Here is a 15591-nt window from a genome sequence, read left to right as displayed (position 1 = left end):
GAAAGGGAACTTAATCATAACATTGCGTTAATAATGTTTTCTTGCTGAATATACACTATCAACATGTGATCTTGGGAGATATGTAGTATCATTTACTTACTTTATATACATGAAACATAGAACATACAGACCCCCTTACTATTGACTAGTAAGTACTAGTAAATAAGTAGGAAAACCTAAATGTGTGAAAAAAAAACATGCATTTAATGACCACGTAGAATGAAATGGATTATACCAGTACAAAAAAAAAGTAATTACCTCACAGAAACTCTGCAACCAGGACCGACAGAGACACGGAGTACAACAAAGGCAAATTACAACAAAAGAGTAAGTGAACTTCATTTTTCTTATGTGTGTGTACTTTTTTGGTATGAGGGCAGAAAAAATAATTTCTTTCGGTTGTTTTGGCACAGAAATGTGCAGTACTTTGGAGTGGCTGGAGGAGAATTTTCCACATGGGGAAATGTCCGAAGATAGCGATAATAATGGTAGACACTGCTCTGCGTAAGCAAAATAATGGTCAGTATTTTATGGGCATTTAACCTATGAGATACATTACTCACCATAATTGTGTTTGACGCTTGTATCTGCTTAGATTCACATGCTGTGCATAGGCCGACATCTAGTGGAAGCTGCAGAGTATTACAGTTTGTTTTTTGAAACTCGAAAATGGGCATTGACACAGGGCGTGCCAGTAATACTATCCCTAGTGTGACGTCCACTGTACCCATGATCCCTCACGCATCTAGGACCCTCAGATTTGATTTTTTCTGACATGAGGTAGCACGAGGAGTAGCGGGAGTACAGATAATCCAAGCAGATAGATAAGTCTACAAGCATCCATGTGCCTTCTCTCAGAGGAGAGGAAGGGTGGGTTGCATGTGAATCTAAGCAGATACAAGCATCAGAAATACGATTACAGTGACTAATGTATCTCTTCTGAGGCTTGTGGAATCTGTTTAGATCACATGCTGTGCATAGATTAGCAAGCAGTGTTAGAAGAAGGAGGTGGGATGTGAGAAGGGTCATGAGCAAATAAATGTCTTAAAACCGCTTGTCCCACTTGAGCATCTGTCTTGGAATGGGTGTCAATGCAGTAGTGCTGAGTAAAAGGTGTGAATAGAGCTCCAAGTAGCTGTTTTGCAAATGGTGTCTAGGGGTACATTTGCAATGAAAGCCAGAGTGGCCCCAATGCCTCTTGTAGAGTGGGCTCTTGGCGTGAAAGGCAAAGTTTTTTCAGAAAGGGAGGAACACAGCTGGATACAGTTAACAATCCACTTAGAGATGGAACCTTTAGAGACACGATCGATCCCCCTCTTTGCCTGTAGCTACGGAGACAAACAGTTGGTCTGTTTTCCTTAGCGGTCTGGTTTTGTTTACCTAGTATAGGACTGCCCTACGCACATCTACAGTGTGTAGTTTCACTTCAGCTGAGCTTTGTGGGTCTTGGAAGAAAGCCGGAAGCTCGATGGACTGGTTCACGTGGAATTTAGAAATAAACTTAGGTGAGAACCTAGGATGTGTACGTAAAACCAGTTTATCTTTATGAACTGAAAATAAAGGATCCTGCACTGACAGAGCCTGAATTTCACTGACCCTTCTTATCGATGTAATAGCTACTAAGAAGGCTGTCTTATAAGTCAGGTGTTTGAGACTGCTTTTATGCATGGGCTCAAATGGGGGGGCCCATGAGTTTAGCTAGCACCACGTTAAGGTCCCATCCTGGTGGTGGGTTTGAAATTGGAGGGTGAAGTCTCTTTACTCCTTCCATGAAGGCTGTAACCACCGGTACTTTCCACCACAACACCTTGGAATGGGAGGTGGTGTATGCTGACAGGGCTTTAGCGAGTTAAAAACCAACCCTGCGTCCAGCAGGTGGAGCATGTATGTGACAATTGTGGAAGTAGTGCAATCAACAGGGTTGATTTGCTTATTCTGGCACCAGATCACAAATCTTCTCCATTTGTCAAAGTAGCAGTGCCTCGTGTTTGGCTTCCTAGACTCTTTTAGGATGTCCATACATCTCTGCGGCAAATTGAGATGTACAAACTCTATGACCTCAGGAGCCATGCTGCCAGGTTCATTGAGTTGGGTTGAGGATGCACTTTCTGACCCTGGTGCTGGGACAGTAGGTTGTACCAGCCCGGGAGTTTGACGGGTTCGCACACCGCTAGTCTGCGTAGGTGTGGGAACCACGGTTGTCTCGCCCACATGGGAGCAACCAGGACGAGCGTCATCGATTCTCTGTTCATCTTGTTGACCACCTTCCTGATGAGGAGTTGGTGGAAAAGCGTACGCAAACATCCCTGACCAGTTCATCCACAGGGCGTTCCCCTGGGAGTCTGGTTGGGAGAACCTGGATGCGAATCCCGGGCACTGTCTGTTTTCGCTTGTGGCGAATAGGTCTAAAGCGGGGAAACCCCCACTGAGAGAATATATCTTCTACGATTTCTCTGTGTAGACACCATTCGTGTTCCTCTGCGAGGGGATCTCTGCTCAAAGCGTCCGCCAGAGAATTGAGATCCCCTGGAACATGTTGAGATGACAGGAAGATGTTCCATCTGAGTGTCCATATCCAAATTGTTTGGGCAATCTTGGACAGATTTGGCGAACAAGTCCCCCCCCCTGTTTGTTCAGGTAAAACATGGCGGTAGTGCTGTCCGACCGGATCTGCACTGACATGTTCAACAGGTAGGGCTCGAACGCTTGAAGCGCTCTGAATACTGCCAGAAGCTCTAGCATGTTGATATGATTCTTGGCCACTGAGTGAGACCAGAGACCCTGAGCTGTGTGGTGGAGATGGTGAGCTCCCTACCCCGACACGCATGCGTCCGTTGTGACTACCGCCTGTATTTCGGGATCGTAAAAGGTTTTCCCCTTGGACAGATTTTCTCTTGTACACCATTGAAGACTTTGTACAAGTGTTGGCGAAACGACCACTAGATCGTCCCACTGACCACTTGCCTGAGACCACTGTTTCGCCAACCATTCTTGCATGGGACGCATGCGTAGGCGCGCGTGGGGCACCAGGTAAATACATGACGCCATCATGCGCAGCAAACGCATTGCTTTGCGTACCGTTATCTGGCGACCGGCCTGATATTGCGGAATTTGCAGCAGTATATTCCGAATTCTTTCCTCTGATGGAAAGGCCAACCCCTCTTGTGCATTTAGGACAGCTCCTAGGAACTGATTGGAGGTGCTTGGCACAAGACTTGACTTTCTCGTTTATGGAGAAACCTAATTCGAAGAGGAGGTTGATCGTTCTTTGAATGTTTGTTCTACAAATTACTGGGGTCTCCCCCGTGATGAGCCAGTCGTCGAGATAAGGGTACACTGGGATTGCCTCCCTGCGTAGGTGTGCCGCCGCCACCGCCAGTACCTTGGTGAATACCCTTGGAGCCGAGGCTATCCCGTAGGGCAGTACCTTGATCTGGTAGTGCTGACTGGCCACCTTGAAGCGCAAGTATCTTTTGTGCGCTGGGAACATGGAAATATGAAAATAAGCATCTTTCATGTCCAATGTTGCCATGTAATCCCCCTTATTTAGGAGGGGGATTACCTCTTGGAGAGTTGTGATGCAAAATTTTTGGGGCTTGACATACTTGTTTGCAGGCCTTAAATCCAATACTGGGCGCATTGTCAAATCATTTTTTGGCTCAAGGAGGTAAGTTGAATAAATACCCTCGTTTACCTGGTGTCCTGGGACGAGTTCTATTGCGTCCTTTGCTAGAAGATTGGCGATCTCTTCGAGGAGGATCTTCTGGTGGTCTAATGAGTGTTCTCTTTGACGTGGCGGATGGTCTCGGGGACACTAACAGTTCTATGCAGTATCCTGCGGACACTGTGGACAGGACCCATCTGTCTGATGTGATCCCTTCCCAAGCTTGGGTGAAGTTGGTAATTCGTCCCCCTACTGAGGATGCGTGAGAAGGGACCCTGAACGGAACGTCACTGTTTTGGTGGAGGCATGCCGCCTCTACTAGGGCTGCCTCTACCCTTACCACGTCCTCTTATTACCCCTGCCATAACTGTGGGTAGACTGCTGGTTGTTCCATGGTGTACCTTGCCCCTGGGAATAGTTGGTTCTTCTCTGGGAATTCTGTCCGCGTGGGCGACGAAAATTGCCATTACCTCTTTGATTTGGGTGTTTGGTGGTTAATTGGCCTAGGGATTTGAGGGTCTTGTAGTCATCCTTGGCATTTTTCGAATCACTTTGTTGGTGCTGCAGAAAAGGCGCCAAAAATGCAGAGTGACCAGAGAAGTTGATGAAAGCCGTGCCAGAGACTGGAAAGTATCCACAGGAACATGTCATAGTGTGCCACTTGTCAAGACTTTAAGCCCTCTTCGAACTGCATTTAGCTACGGTTGTATTTTGGAACGTAAAAGACTTGCTGTGCGAAGAACCTGAGGCCTTGCTAGTATAACACTACCCAAATATTAGCCTTCCGAAAAGTCACTATCTTATATGTGTATGCAGAGTAAATGTCTTCAACATATTTCTTCTAAGATTCGCGAGTGCGTGTTATTACCGATAATAAGATAGAACTGTAATTCCTGTCAAAATCTGCAACAAATGCAACACAAGCAACTACAAACTAAGCAGTGGCCTTTGAAAAGTATTCCTAAGTGTTTTGGTTTATTGTGCTAAGTAATTAAAGGTAATTCTTGTGTAAATATAATGCATCTATATTTAATATACATTTATGTGTAAATGTTGTAACCACATTCAGTGTACTTAGCTACAGCCCACATTTTCCTCTTAAGATAAGCCTGACTGCTCTGCCCCTCTACCAAGGTTCCAGCAGTAGCACAGACTGATATTAAGAGTTGGGGATCTACGAACCATTGGGATAGTTTATCAAAGTCTTACCTCCAGGTGCGACTTTAGGAAAACTCCCCTAACAAAGTATTGAGTTGGTTTTTATAATCGTGGTTATATGATTTGTGATGGTACTTACCTGTCCCAGGATTTATCTTGAGCTATATGTATTTATAATAAAGCATTATATTTACAATAGTGTCCGAGTTTTTCTTTGGACTGTATGTATGCTACAATGTCTTTGTTCCAAACTACAGCCTACTGTGCCTACAACATTCTCAAGCGGGACAGCCTTATACTAAAGAGAGGAGTTTTTTACTGCCTCAGTTTTGTTTTTTGAAGCCCTAAATTGGACTTTAGAAAAACTATCCTAACACACCCACAGCATGTTAGGCAAGAACTGATGTAGTAACCCTGTGGGAGACTACACAACCCTGGTCATCTTGGTATTAGGTAACCCACTTTTTGATATAGTCCTGTACTACACAAGTTGGTAGTGTGACTGAGCAGCCAGGCTTATCTCAAGAGGGGTAAATGTGAGCTGTAGCAATGAAATCAACCAATACAAGTAGCCACTTAACACTTATACTTAAGGGTGTTATAAATAATTACTTAACAATAGTTTTTAAATAAGCATTCTTTAATAAGGTCAATATATGCAGCAATCAAATACACTTTCAAATACTTTTCCAGAATCACCACAAAGCTAGCAGATACTCTAAACAGGTTCTCAGAGCATTTGAGCACTTTTAAATCTTCCAATGAAGTCTAGATAAAAACCTTTCCTAGCAATATTAGTTTAAAACCAATGTATTACCTGTGAGGGAGAGTAAGAATCAAAGTCAAATGGACTAGAAGAGTCTGCAGGGAGCCAGGACAACCAAAGTCAATTGGAGCAAAGTCTATGGAGCTGAGGCACTTCTTAGATAGTAAAGTCTTGCACAAAGTTAGAGAGTTTGTCGAGGAAAAGTCACTGTAGGGTCACAAGCTATGCAGGAAAGAGCTGAAATCAACACTAGCAAGGGAGCTACTGCAAGTCTCAACTGAGAAGAGCAAAGCTAAAGACACTGAGGTAAGTACTCCAAGTCAGAACAGTACCTTTGGTTAGAAGAGTGGTCCAGCTAGCTTCTGTCTGGTTGCAGTGATGCAGATCCTGGGTTCCTGGGCCTCAGTCTTGGGGACAAGAGGGAGGACGTCTGGAGGACTCGTGCACAGCAATTAGGTCGTCAGCGGCAGTTACAGGGTCTTGGAGCTTTTGGCTGGATCCCAGATGTTGCACTAGATTACGAATTTCTCGACACCTGGCAGTCTCTTCCTGCAGCAGCAAAGTACAGCCAGTTAGGGAAGATGGTCCAGTGGAGTTGGTCTCGGGGTTAGTTGGTATCACTAACCGAAGGGAAGTCGTCCCTTTCGGAGCTTCTCTTGTCGATTAGAAAAAGGAGTTTCAGCACAGAAGCAGGGATTCACCGGGCAGTTCAACGGTCCAGGAGGATGCAGCAAGCTTCGTTCACGGTTTCTTCGTCGGGTTGTTATTCCCAGTGGTCGACTCTGTCTTCAGTTCCAAAACCCTCACCTTTTAATCGGGTTTCTCCCATTCATACACAGCCTAGCTGTCACTCAAACAGCAGGTTAGCTGTCCTGACAGGACAGCCATTCAGCCAATCAGGACTGGGTGTATTCAGGAATTCCTAAAGACAAAGAACAGGTCGGGAACCTGCCTCACTTCCTGCCCTTCCAGAAAAATTATCAGAGGCAGGTTTTAGTACTGAAGCCCGCCAAAGGCAAAGCGAACAAAGGGTTCAAACCTGGCTTGGCACGCAGAGTAAAACAGAAAATCACAAAAAAAGAGGATTGGGGCCATTTTGACAAAATGGTCATCCATGAGTGCTATACTGCAGCTGAAGATTCAGCCTGCGGTAGAAAAGCACAATGGTAGAAAAACAAAACCACTACCATCAGCCATTTAAAGTAGTGAGGGTAACATAAAAACTGTTACACAAGTAGGTAGGAAAAGAGGCTACTAAGCAACCCCCAACAATCAAGATAAGATGGTGTGTGCTGGACCTACAAAGAGAAAAGGTAATTAAAGTCAATTTCACTTTACTATTCTTGGGAACAGTAGTTCACAGAAGAAAAGGTATTTAAACCTTATGAGAAATCTAAAGGATTTCTCTGTGACACTGCACTGAAGGTGCTATGTGTCACCATACAAAAAGTAGATGCCTATGGAGTTTGTTACACTACAAAAACTAAGGAAACATGTAATCCAAATCAGGTCAAAACACTTGAGTGAGAAAAAGGGCCCACTCACACCACGGTTAAAATTACAGTCCAGCAAAATATCCTGGGGGTCTCTAAGGTTGAAGCGAATTAGCACAGAAATGACAATTCTCCCCAACACAGCACATACACGTATTGACACATTCAAATTAAAGTTATCTAATGTGTTCACAGCCATACCAGAAGCAAGCTGCAAGCATCTGGCTCTGCAAGTCCAAATCATTCTAGAATCTAAAAATACTTTCCTAAAACAGACTTTCATTAAACCAATATTGCAAGAGGATTTGGCTGAGATGGATAATCCTGCTTTAAAGCAGTTCGCTCTGCTTCAGCAGCTTATTATATCCATTGAATCAACCAAAACCACCACTAGTTTTTAGTCAACATATAAAGGGCACAGTTTCATGTGCACCAATGTACAATGATTCCAATATCTGCTTCATAGTACAACAAATATGCATAGCAAGAACACTAAAAAGGTGAATGTCCCATGTGCATTCAGATACCACATTATAATGCTGCAACTGCCCTAACAAAGCATGAACATATAACTTACGCTCTTCTGTCATGATCTATTCTGTTTATTTTCCCACCAATGAACACCCGGATCTTGCAGTCCTTCCATTTCTTTTTCGTGGTTAGTAGGTACGGGATCAACAGTGTGAGACCTTTGGTAGAACAGAAGGAGAGAAAGAAAATATGAACAAAGAAACCAGGTTTTACAATTTGTTCAATTTTAAAAGTCCTTCTAACATAGCATTTTACATTTAAATAAATATCAGATTCTCTTTTGTGCCTGCATAATCATTCACTCTGCTACTCCGATCACCAAGAGGCATGCCCCATCAGGATCCATTGCATTTGGGTGATCTGAGCCAAATCTAATCCCCCCTCCGACCCCAATGCCCCCATTTTGTCTGGCTGAGCCCCCCCTTCCACCCTAATGCCATCCTTTTCAGCCCCCTCCAACCCCATTTGTTGTGTCCCCCCCATTTCCCCACGACCCTTTTGTATCCCCATGCCCCCACCAACCTTTTTGCATGTCCCCCATGTCCTCGCGAACATTTGTGTCGCCCCTTGCCCCCGCAACCACCTGTATGCCCTTTCTGTCCCCTGTCCATCTATTTGTCCACTCTACCCTTGTGTCTTTCCTGTGCGTCCCTACTGCCCCTACACCTTCCTTCTTTCTCTGTCCCTGCCTCACCCCTTGCCCCCCCCATTGTCTCCTAGTTCCCCTCCCTTTCACCCCTTGCCTTCTGTACCTTGACTCTTCCCTCTGCTTGCTTCGCATGCTGAACCCCCCCTTCTGACTTCCCCCCCTCCCTCCGCCCACCATCCCTTTCTTTCCCTCCTTCAGTCTAACTCTGGCACTACCCCAAATGCCGTCAGGCATAGTAATTGTAGTTGCTTGCCTTCTGCAGCCATCTTCTCCCTGTGCCCCTTTCACATTTCTACTACCAAAGCACTTATTCTTATCAATGTCCCTTGACCTCTGATAAAAGCTGGTCTGTCCCCCTACTTTCCCTCCCCAGTACTATCTCGAATGCTGACCCTTTAAGATAGTCACTTGTTGTTGTTTCTCTTGTCATGCTTGCACTGCAACAATTGCCGTCAGGCATAGTAATGTTACTGCTAGTATTGTCTCCTTTTTTCCTTCCCCACCTCTCCCTTACTGTTCCATGCACTTGTACTATCTGTTATGATAGTTTCTTTCTCACATTCTGAATTGTTTCAAGGACCTAAAAGAACGTAACTGTATTTTCCCATGCTCCCTTCCTCCTTGAAGCGCTTTGAAACACATTGTGTTTAGGCGCTATACAAATAAACAATCAAACAAACAATCTTGCTCCCTTCCTAATCAAGTTAGTTTCTCAATGGATTTCTCAAATAGATGCCCTACTGGAAAGGTATAGCAAATCACGATCATATGATACCATTGTGATAATGAACAGCAACCCAAACATTGTCCAGATAGGTGGCAAAAAAGAAACAACAGGACAGCCTTTAGTTTTCATGTTGAAGACAGCAAGCCAGTCATGGCTCAAGGTTATGCTAGAATGCTGACATACTTGTGGTGACTAACCGAAAAGGGAACTATGATACTGTACAAAATTATATTTTTCTGTTGGCAAGTATTCTAATATTACTGCAAGAGAATTCTCATCATAGAATTACTTTTTTTGCCAGGGCACCCATTTTTCTATTACAAAAATATTACCATGGTTTAGAATATACTTAGTGTCTGTATTAACAGAATTTAAAGCAAGAACCTCTGGAGGATAGCTCAGCGGCAACATGCTCGCCTTGGAAGCAAGACGACACAGAGCAACACGGGTTCGATCCCCAGGTCTGCGCTTAGAAACCTCTGGGTATTAAGCGTGTTATAAATAACCAATCGTATCATAACCTTGAATCAAAAGGCAAGATTTGTTAAAATTTACATTTTGTAAATGTAAGTGTGAGAATCACTGTCTAAGTAGAGGGGGAGGGGAAAGGGGATTATGGTCTACCGGAAGTTTAACAAAATCCCGCTCCACTCTTTACAGACGGCTACATTATTCACAATAATGGACACACTGCTCAACATTTGGATACTTGTCTGAATTTATGGCTTAATCATGCAAGAGGAGGCGAGTAGAAAAAAATCTACAACTTTCACAGACATGCAAGCATCATGATCATAGGAGCCACCAGAATTCCATGGACAACTAACTACGCAGCCCAGACCTCTGGCTATTTCACCAGCACTTTGGTAGTCCTAGTCCCATTCCAGTTATATTCAAGTAAGGGCTACGGATAATGGAAAACATGCCAATAATTCTCTGTTTACTTAGGTAATTAATCTAATCTGCACTCAAACTTGAAATGTTCAACTTTCTATGACAGGATGTTAAATATGTGTACGCTGTATGATAAGTGCATTTCCTTTTTACAAATTTAACAGGACAAAATTAACAGGATGTGTCACCGATCTATCATTAAACTTCAATATTTGGAACGCCATGTTCAAACAAATGATATTCTCCAACTAGCAAAGTACTTAGCTTGAACTGCTAGTGGTAATGAAAACACACCACCACCCTAAACTTTAGGTTTGAACTGTCAGTAACTTTTTAAGAATGCAGTCCTCTAATGCATGCAAGTTTATGGTAAGGAGTCATTTTTGTTCACTGTTGAAGAATTTTCAAGTGTTTATGGATGTTCCTGAACGAGATACGCATCGGGTCTACAGCCAGGTGCGAAACGCGTCATTTGAACAAACTAATCTTTGCAATGTTCCGATTAGTCCTTCCTCTCACAGATTCCTCATCTTAGAGATACAAATTCAGCCAGCTGCCTTATGAAAAAGTTTTCAGACAAACTGGTGCTCTGACCAGACAATCCAGGTAGTAGTGGTGCTTGCCAACCGTTGGCAATGAAGACCACATAGCTGCCTGACAGAATTTCAAAACTGGGACACTTCTATGTAGGGCAGAAGAGGCGACAAGACCTCTGCTGTAGTGAGCCCTGAGACATTGAGGAATATGCCTCCACAGAATCTGCTTGGCAACTGCTCTGCAAGCATGCATACCAGAGTAACCAAATAACTGCTCAATCTTTCTGATGCCGGTAGTCCTAGAGACATGGCAGCAGTGAGTCTGCTGTGACGAATCCAAGGAATTAGTCCCATCATATCAAGGGGGATCCACCCCCTTTGGCACAAGGGAGATGAGCCCTAACCTACAGGCTGCAACAAGCAGGATCCCACTGGGGCCCTTTTGGAGGACATGCAATCCCTAGAAAGGGATATAAATGGTCCCTATTCCCAAGATCCTAATCGCTTTGTTGGCTACATGGGGGTTGAACTGTATGCCGATTTAAACATGCCTAGAAGAATGGCATGGTTTTTTAACCTGCATATGCACAGTATACATTGGGAAGGAAAGTACAGTGGGAAGACCGACTCCCCCCTCCCCACCCACCCCCTGCCCCTTGCAGAGGTTAAAATGCCAATCGGAATTTTAAAAAAGAGCAATCCAACAACAGGAGAGTTGGAGAGTCGCGTGATACTCCTCCGGGGAGGTGCGGCAGGAGACACTGAGCGCGCGCCAGGCATAGCAAGCCCTGATCGCAGCCGAACCTGCGAAAATCAGAGCTCTTCTGAACTAGGACACAGCAAGGCCTGGCCAAGAGGAAACTAACTAAAGTGAAACTGGCGAATGTTAGGTAAAGTTTGTATGCAGTACCCTTTGGTAGCACTACACACAACTAGGACTACAGGTGTAAGTAAAACCAACCTTTGGCATAAGTCTGTACTACACAGTTTTGATAGCGTTGCTGAGCAGCCAGGCTTATCTCAAGAGGGGAATGTGAGCTGTAATGTTACACAGGTCTACAATCACAAGTATTCAAATAGACTCTTACACTCAAGGTGTGGGATGTTTCAACCCACTAGTCCAGGCCCTGCAACATTACTGTGCATTGCTTGCAGCAGAAACATCAGAATGGCTGCCGGAAAGCATGCTGCTTGCTAAAAATTACCAGAAAGTGTGCCGTAAAAATCAGAAAAATAGGCTGCCATCAACTTTTGCCTATGTCAGTGGGAACACAGGGGACCACTGCCAAAACCCATCATTTGGCTGCCCATAGAGCAAAATCATTGCAAAAGAAATAGAGCCGTTTTAAAAATCCATTCTCCCTGGTTGTCAAAATTGCACGAATCATAGCTCACAAACCACACAAAAAGACCCAACCTCCTTGTTGGGTGGTGAACGTCATTCTACTTCAAGAATCCACATAAATACAATGTCCACAGAAGTATATATTATCTGAACAAAGTCCACTTTTGAGGATGGTTGAGCTGGAAGAAATCTGTCAAAAATGGGTGTAGTACCGTTACTCACCTCTGTCAGAAGCCGGCGATTTAAAACTTATGTGTAAAGTTGTACATTGAACTCAAACTATGCCAAAGAAAGACTTGCTATCAGAAGCCTAAGAGGTGCATACAATTCAAAACTATTCTAAAAAGGCTTGAAGAAATTGGTTGATGTATTTGTTAAAAATGTAAGTTATATTTTAAGACAAGTCAATTTCAGACATTGGGTTTAAAAGTTAAAGTTTCCCACACTGGGCTTCAAACACATTCCACACCTCTTCCCTAAACAAAGGAATCTGTTCTCGTGTGCTCTGCTAAGAAACTGGCAGGCTGGTGTGAAAAGGAACTGGGAGGGGCACCCTGGCCTGTTGCTCTGAGTGCAGACAAAGGGCTCCCTTGAGCTGAATGGAGATGCTAATTTGGGGCGTCAATAGAAACTGCCCTGGCAGGAAGGAGGCCATGTGACTCTCTGACTCAGCCAAGACCTTGGAGGCGGGCCAGACTGAAAATGTGGATTTAACATTGGATTAAATATGTTTAAGGAAAATACTTCTAAAAAATTGTACAGTACTGACAAAAAGATTAAAATGAAAAATGTGCTCACATTTTAAAACTAATCTGGAATCTGTGCGATGTTCCGAGATTGACCCACGAATGTTTAATATTGTGGCTATTGTAGTTGTCCTAGGAACATGAAAAATTACAGAAGTATGACCAGATGGTATGTGCACTTATATGTAAAAAATTGTACAGATCCGAAAATGTGTAACCAACCAAAGGTGCGAAAAAACTAATTTGTGAACCGAAACTCGTAGGCGGAGCCTTAATTAATCTGTGATGTGTATATGTAATGTTAACAAGTTGTGCATATGGGAAATATGTTTTTTGGGAAAAATAGATTTTCTAAGTAAAAGCAAAGGGGAGGGTTCTTCTCTCGATTGTAGATGGCAGCATCACTCCGACACATGATGACACACAGTTCCTTTCTCAAATCAGGGGACAGGGAATTCTCTGACCCATCAGATCCTTAGAGGGTTGGGCATAGATAATCAGCCCCCCCATCCACTTTGGAAAATGGATAAATAGGGACTGTTGAGGACCCAGAGACACACTTTCTCACTCATCAACTGATCCCCTGGCGAAGCACCCTGCAGGAAGAACCAGATTCTAGAACCCTGAAGCAGAGGCCTAATCCAAAAAGCTGAACCCTTTTCAGCAGGCCTTTAAAAAACTTGCAAACCTGATTTTAACCCCTAAACTTCCAAGGGGCACCACAACAGCCTGGCTGAGCTGTTTTGCTGTCCTAGCTGAGAATCTCATGCTAGAACCAATATCCAGAACCATAGAGTAGAGCTGTACCCAGAACCAACCCGTCAGATCCAGTCCAAGAGGCCGCGCAGAGCAGAGTGCCTTGCTGAGAGCAGAATCCAGGTGCCCTATTCCTGTCTGGTGGGGAGTGAAGTCCAAAACTTTGACCAGATCTTTGACGTGCCCATTCCATTCCAAAGCCATAGGAGTGAGTATTTAGTATAGAACTGTCCATAGTCATCTCTTAGTTTAAAATAATCCTATTCAATCCATTTCAACCTATCCAAAACTGCATTATAGAATCTTGTGTCCATCCTGAATTCTTCTCATTATATAGTCTGTGATAATTGTAGCGATAATCATCTGTGCGCTGATATTTTCTGAAGAAGGTCAAGTGTCCTGGCGCACAGCAATCAGAGCGGAAGGCGCCCTGTTCTGGTGGTTGTCCCGTTGGGTATCTTGTACTTTCATAGCTCCTTAGTATAAGTTCATCTTGGTTCCTAATCTTTAAAGCGCATCTTTCATTTTGAATCTTGACTGCTTCTGAAAAATCTGCCTTCACAAAAACCTCTAACTTTTGAACCGTACGTCCTAGAAACAACATTTAAATGTCATTTTGAAGCCAACATCCTCAGCTTCTAATTCCTTATAGTGTTTCCGCAATCACGTTTACCGCACGCGGAAAAGTTGCTGCGATTTAGCAATTTGGGTCAATTTCACCACATGTAAAAATAGCTATGTCTTGCTTTCAACTTCTGAATTTCGTTTTCCATCTGCTAATCATTCTATAATCACTGCTAGTGTTGACCTGAACCAATCCAAAGCAACTCTCACGAGTTCTGAATCTCATTTAGCGAATTAAAATCATTTTCCCCCTTCAATTCAACCATATTTAAAATCATTTTGACCTGTTTTTAAAAGCATTCCTGTTCTCTCTATGCTTGCTGGGGGGGAAGTGGGATTCAAACTGCAATTGTTGATTGTTATTTCTGATACCTGTGTGCCCTCATTCCATCTCTTCATATTGAATAGTTGGGGGAGTGAGTAACAACAGGGGGAAAGAGCGATTATGTCTTTGGTTAAATTCCTAAAGTTTTCTGTGTTGCATTTCTTCCTATCATTGCAATCTCTTGAACCCATACAACGTATCCTCTGCTAGATTATTCTTCCTATTCCTACTCCTAATTGATTAAAGAGGTTGTTGATATTGTAATGAGATCCATTGCTGATCATTGTTCATATTCATAAGTGTGATATTAAGATAGTATTCATATTCATAAAAGTGTGATATATATATTGTTCAATTCTTCAAATAAATCTTTTAATTTGCAAAACAAACCTATTTCTTTGTTCAGTGAGACCGGGGAAATTCAAAGAGAGGGGCGTTATATAAGGGTACATCATCCAGAATTAAACTTTTGACATACAAATATATAAATAAGGGTTTCCATTGGGCATCCCATACTAGGCATTGACTTAGTTGGAGTGCTGGATTGAAATCACTTACAAAGGTTTCTTGGTAAAACTTATTAATTTATTTCACAGTCAGTAATAAAACATTCACTACAAAGAGGCAATCTATATCACACAAACATACTTCAGTACTTTACATGGTACGGGTCTGAGGCATTTAAACGGTATCGGACAAAAATGTCGCCCTCATTTCCCCGCAGTCACTGCTACTTTGGAGGCGCACAAAATGAGGGTGACATTTACTGCACCCAAGCAGAGCGGGGGTTGATGGGGTGTCCCCCGCTATTCCTGGGTGCAGTAATGAGGAGGGGGGTGGGGGGGGGTCGGGTGTTGCAGGGGTGTCCCCCGCTTACCATTTAGGAAAGCGGGGGACACGCAAGAAAAAAAAAAAAGCACCCCGCGGCGTCAGCTCCAACCCACGTTAGTGGCAGGAGCTGACACCGCAGGGATCGCAGAGTACGGGTGGCACACGCATAAGTGTGCCGCCCTAAAGGTAAGTGGGGTGGGGGGGGAGGTTTGGGAGGGGTAATGCAGGCCATGGCAAGCGGGCACAGTGATCCATATGATCACTGCGCCACGCCGTAACTGCCGTCAGGCATTTTCAGCGTCGCAGTTGCAGCCGGCTCAGTGATCACATAGATCCATTTAAACTACTTTGAAGGAGGAGCAAAATGGCTATCGGAGTACTTTGAAGTTGGAGCAAAAAGGCACAAGTTAATAAAAATAATATTACAGTTACTCTTAGACAGTGCAAATAGTTTGAGTTTACCGGAGGAGCAAATTCAGTGCAATAGGTTAGGCCAAAGTCAATGGGCTAGAGTCTTGTATAGGATATAGCAGTTCTGGTAGTTAA

General features: G+C 43.6%; 1 protein-coding gene and 1 long non-coding RNA gene across 3 annotated transcripts in view; one reads left to right on the top strand and one right to left on the bottom strand.

Moving 5' to 3' along the window:
• Window positions 1-13514, top strand: part of LOC138510142 (uncharacterized) — a 240658-nt gene extending 227144 nt beyond the window's left edge. Inside the window, exon 3 of the long non-coding RNA XR_011280326.1 lies at window positions 9649-13514. This is a non-coding gene — a long non-coding RNA (uncharacterized lncRNA). The remainder of the gene's footprint in view (window positions 1-9648) is intronic.
• The window catches only part of SLC12A2 (solute carrier family 12 member 2), a 908845-nt gene that overhangs the window by 148403 nt on the left and 744851 nt on the right, over window positions 1-15591 (bottom strand). For both annotated transcript variants that reach the window (XM_069625621.1, XM_069625620.1), the window contains one exon: window positions 7659-7770. In XM_069625621.1, the coding sequence (XP_069481722.1) occupies window positions 7659-7770 (112 nt within the window). The remainder of the gene's footprint in view (window positions 1-7658; window positions 7771-15591) is intronic.

Source organism: Ambystoma mexicanum, chromosome 6p (genome assembly GCF_040938575.1).
Source record: "Ambystoma mexicanum isolate Mex_15411 chromosome 6p, UKY_AmexF1_1, whole genome shotgun sequence".
NCBI classification, from domain to species: domain Eukaryota; kingdom Metazoa; phylum Chordata; class Amphibia; order Caudata; family Ambystomatidae; genus Ambystoma; species Ambystoma mexicanum.
Note: the sequence above shows the minus strand (reverse complement) of the source record. Positions and strands in the feature narration are given on the sequence as shown.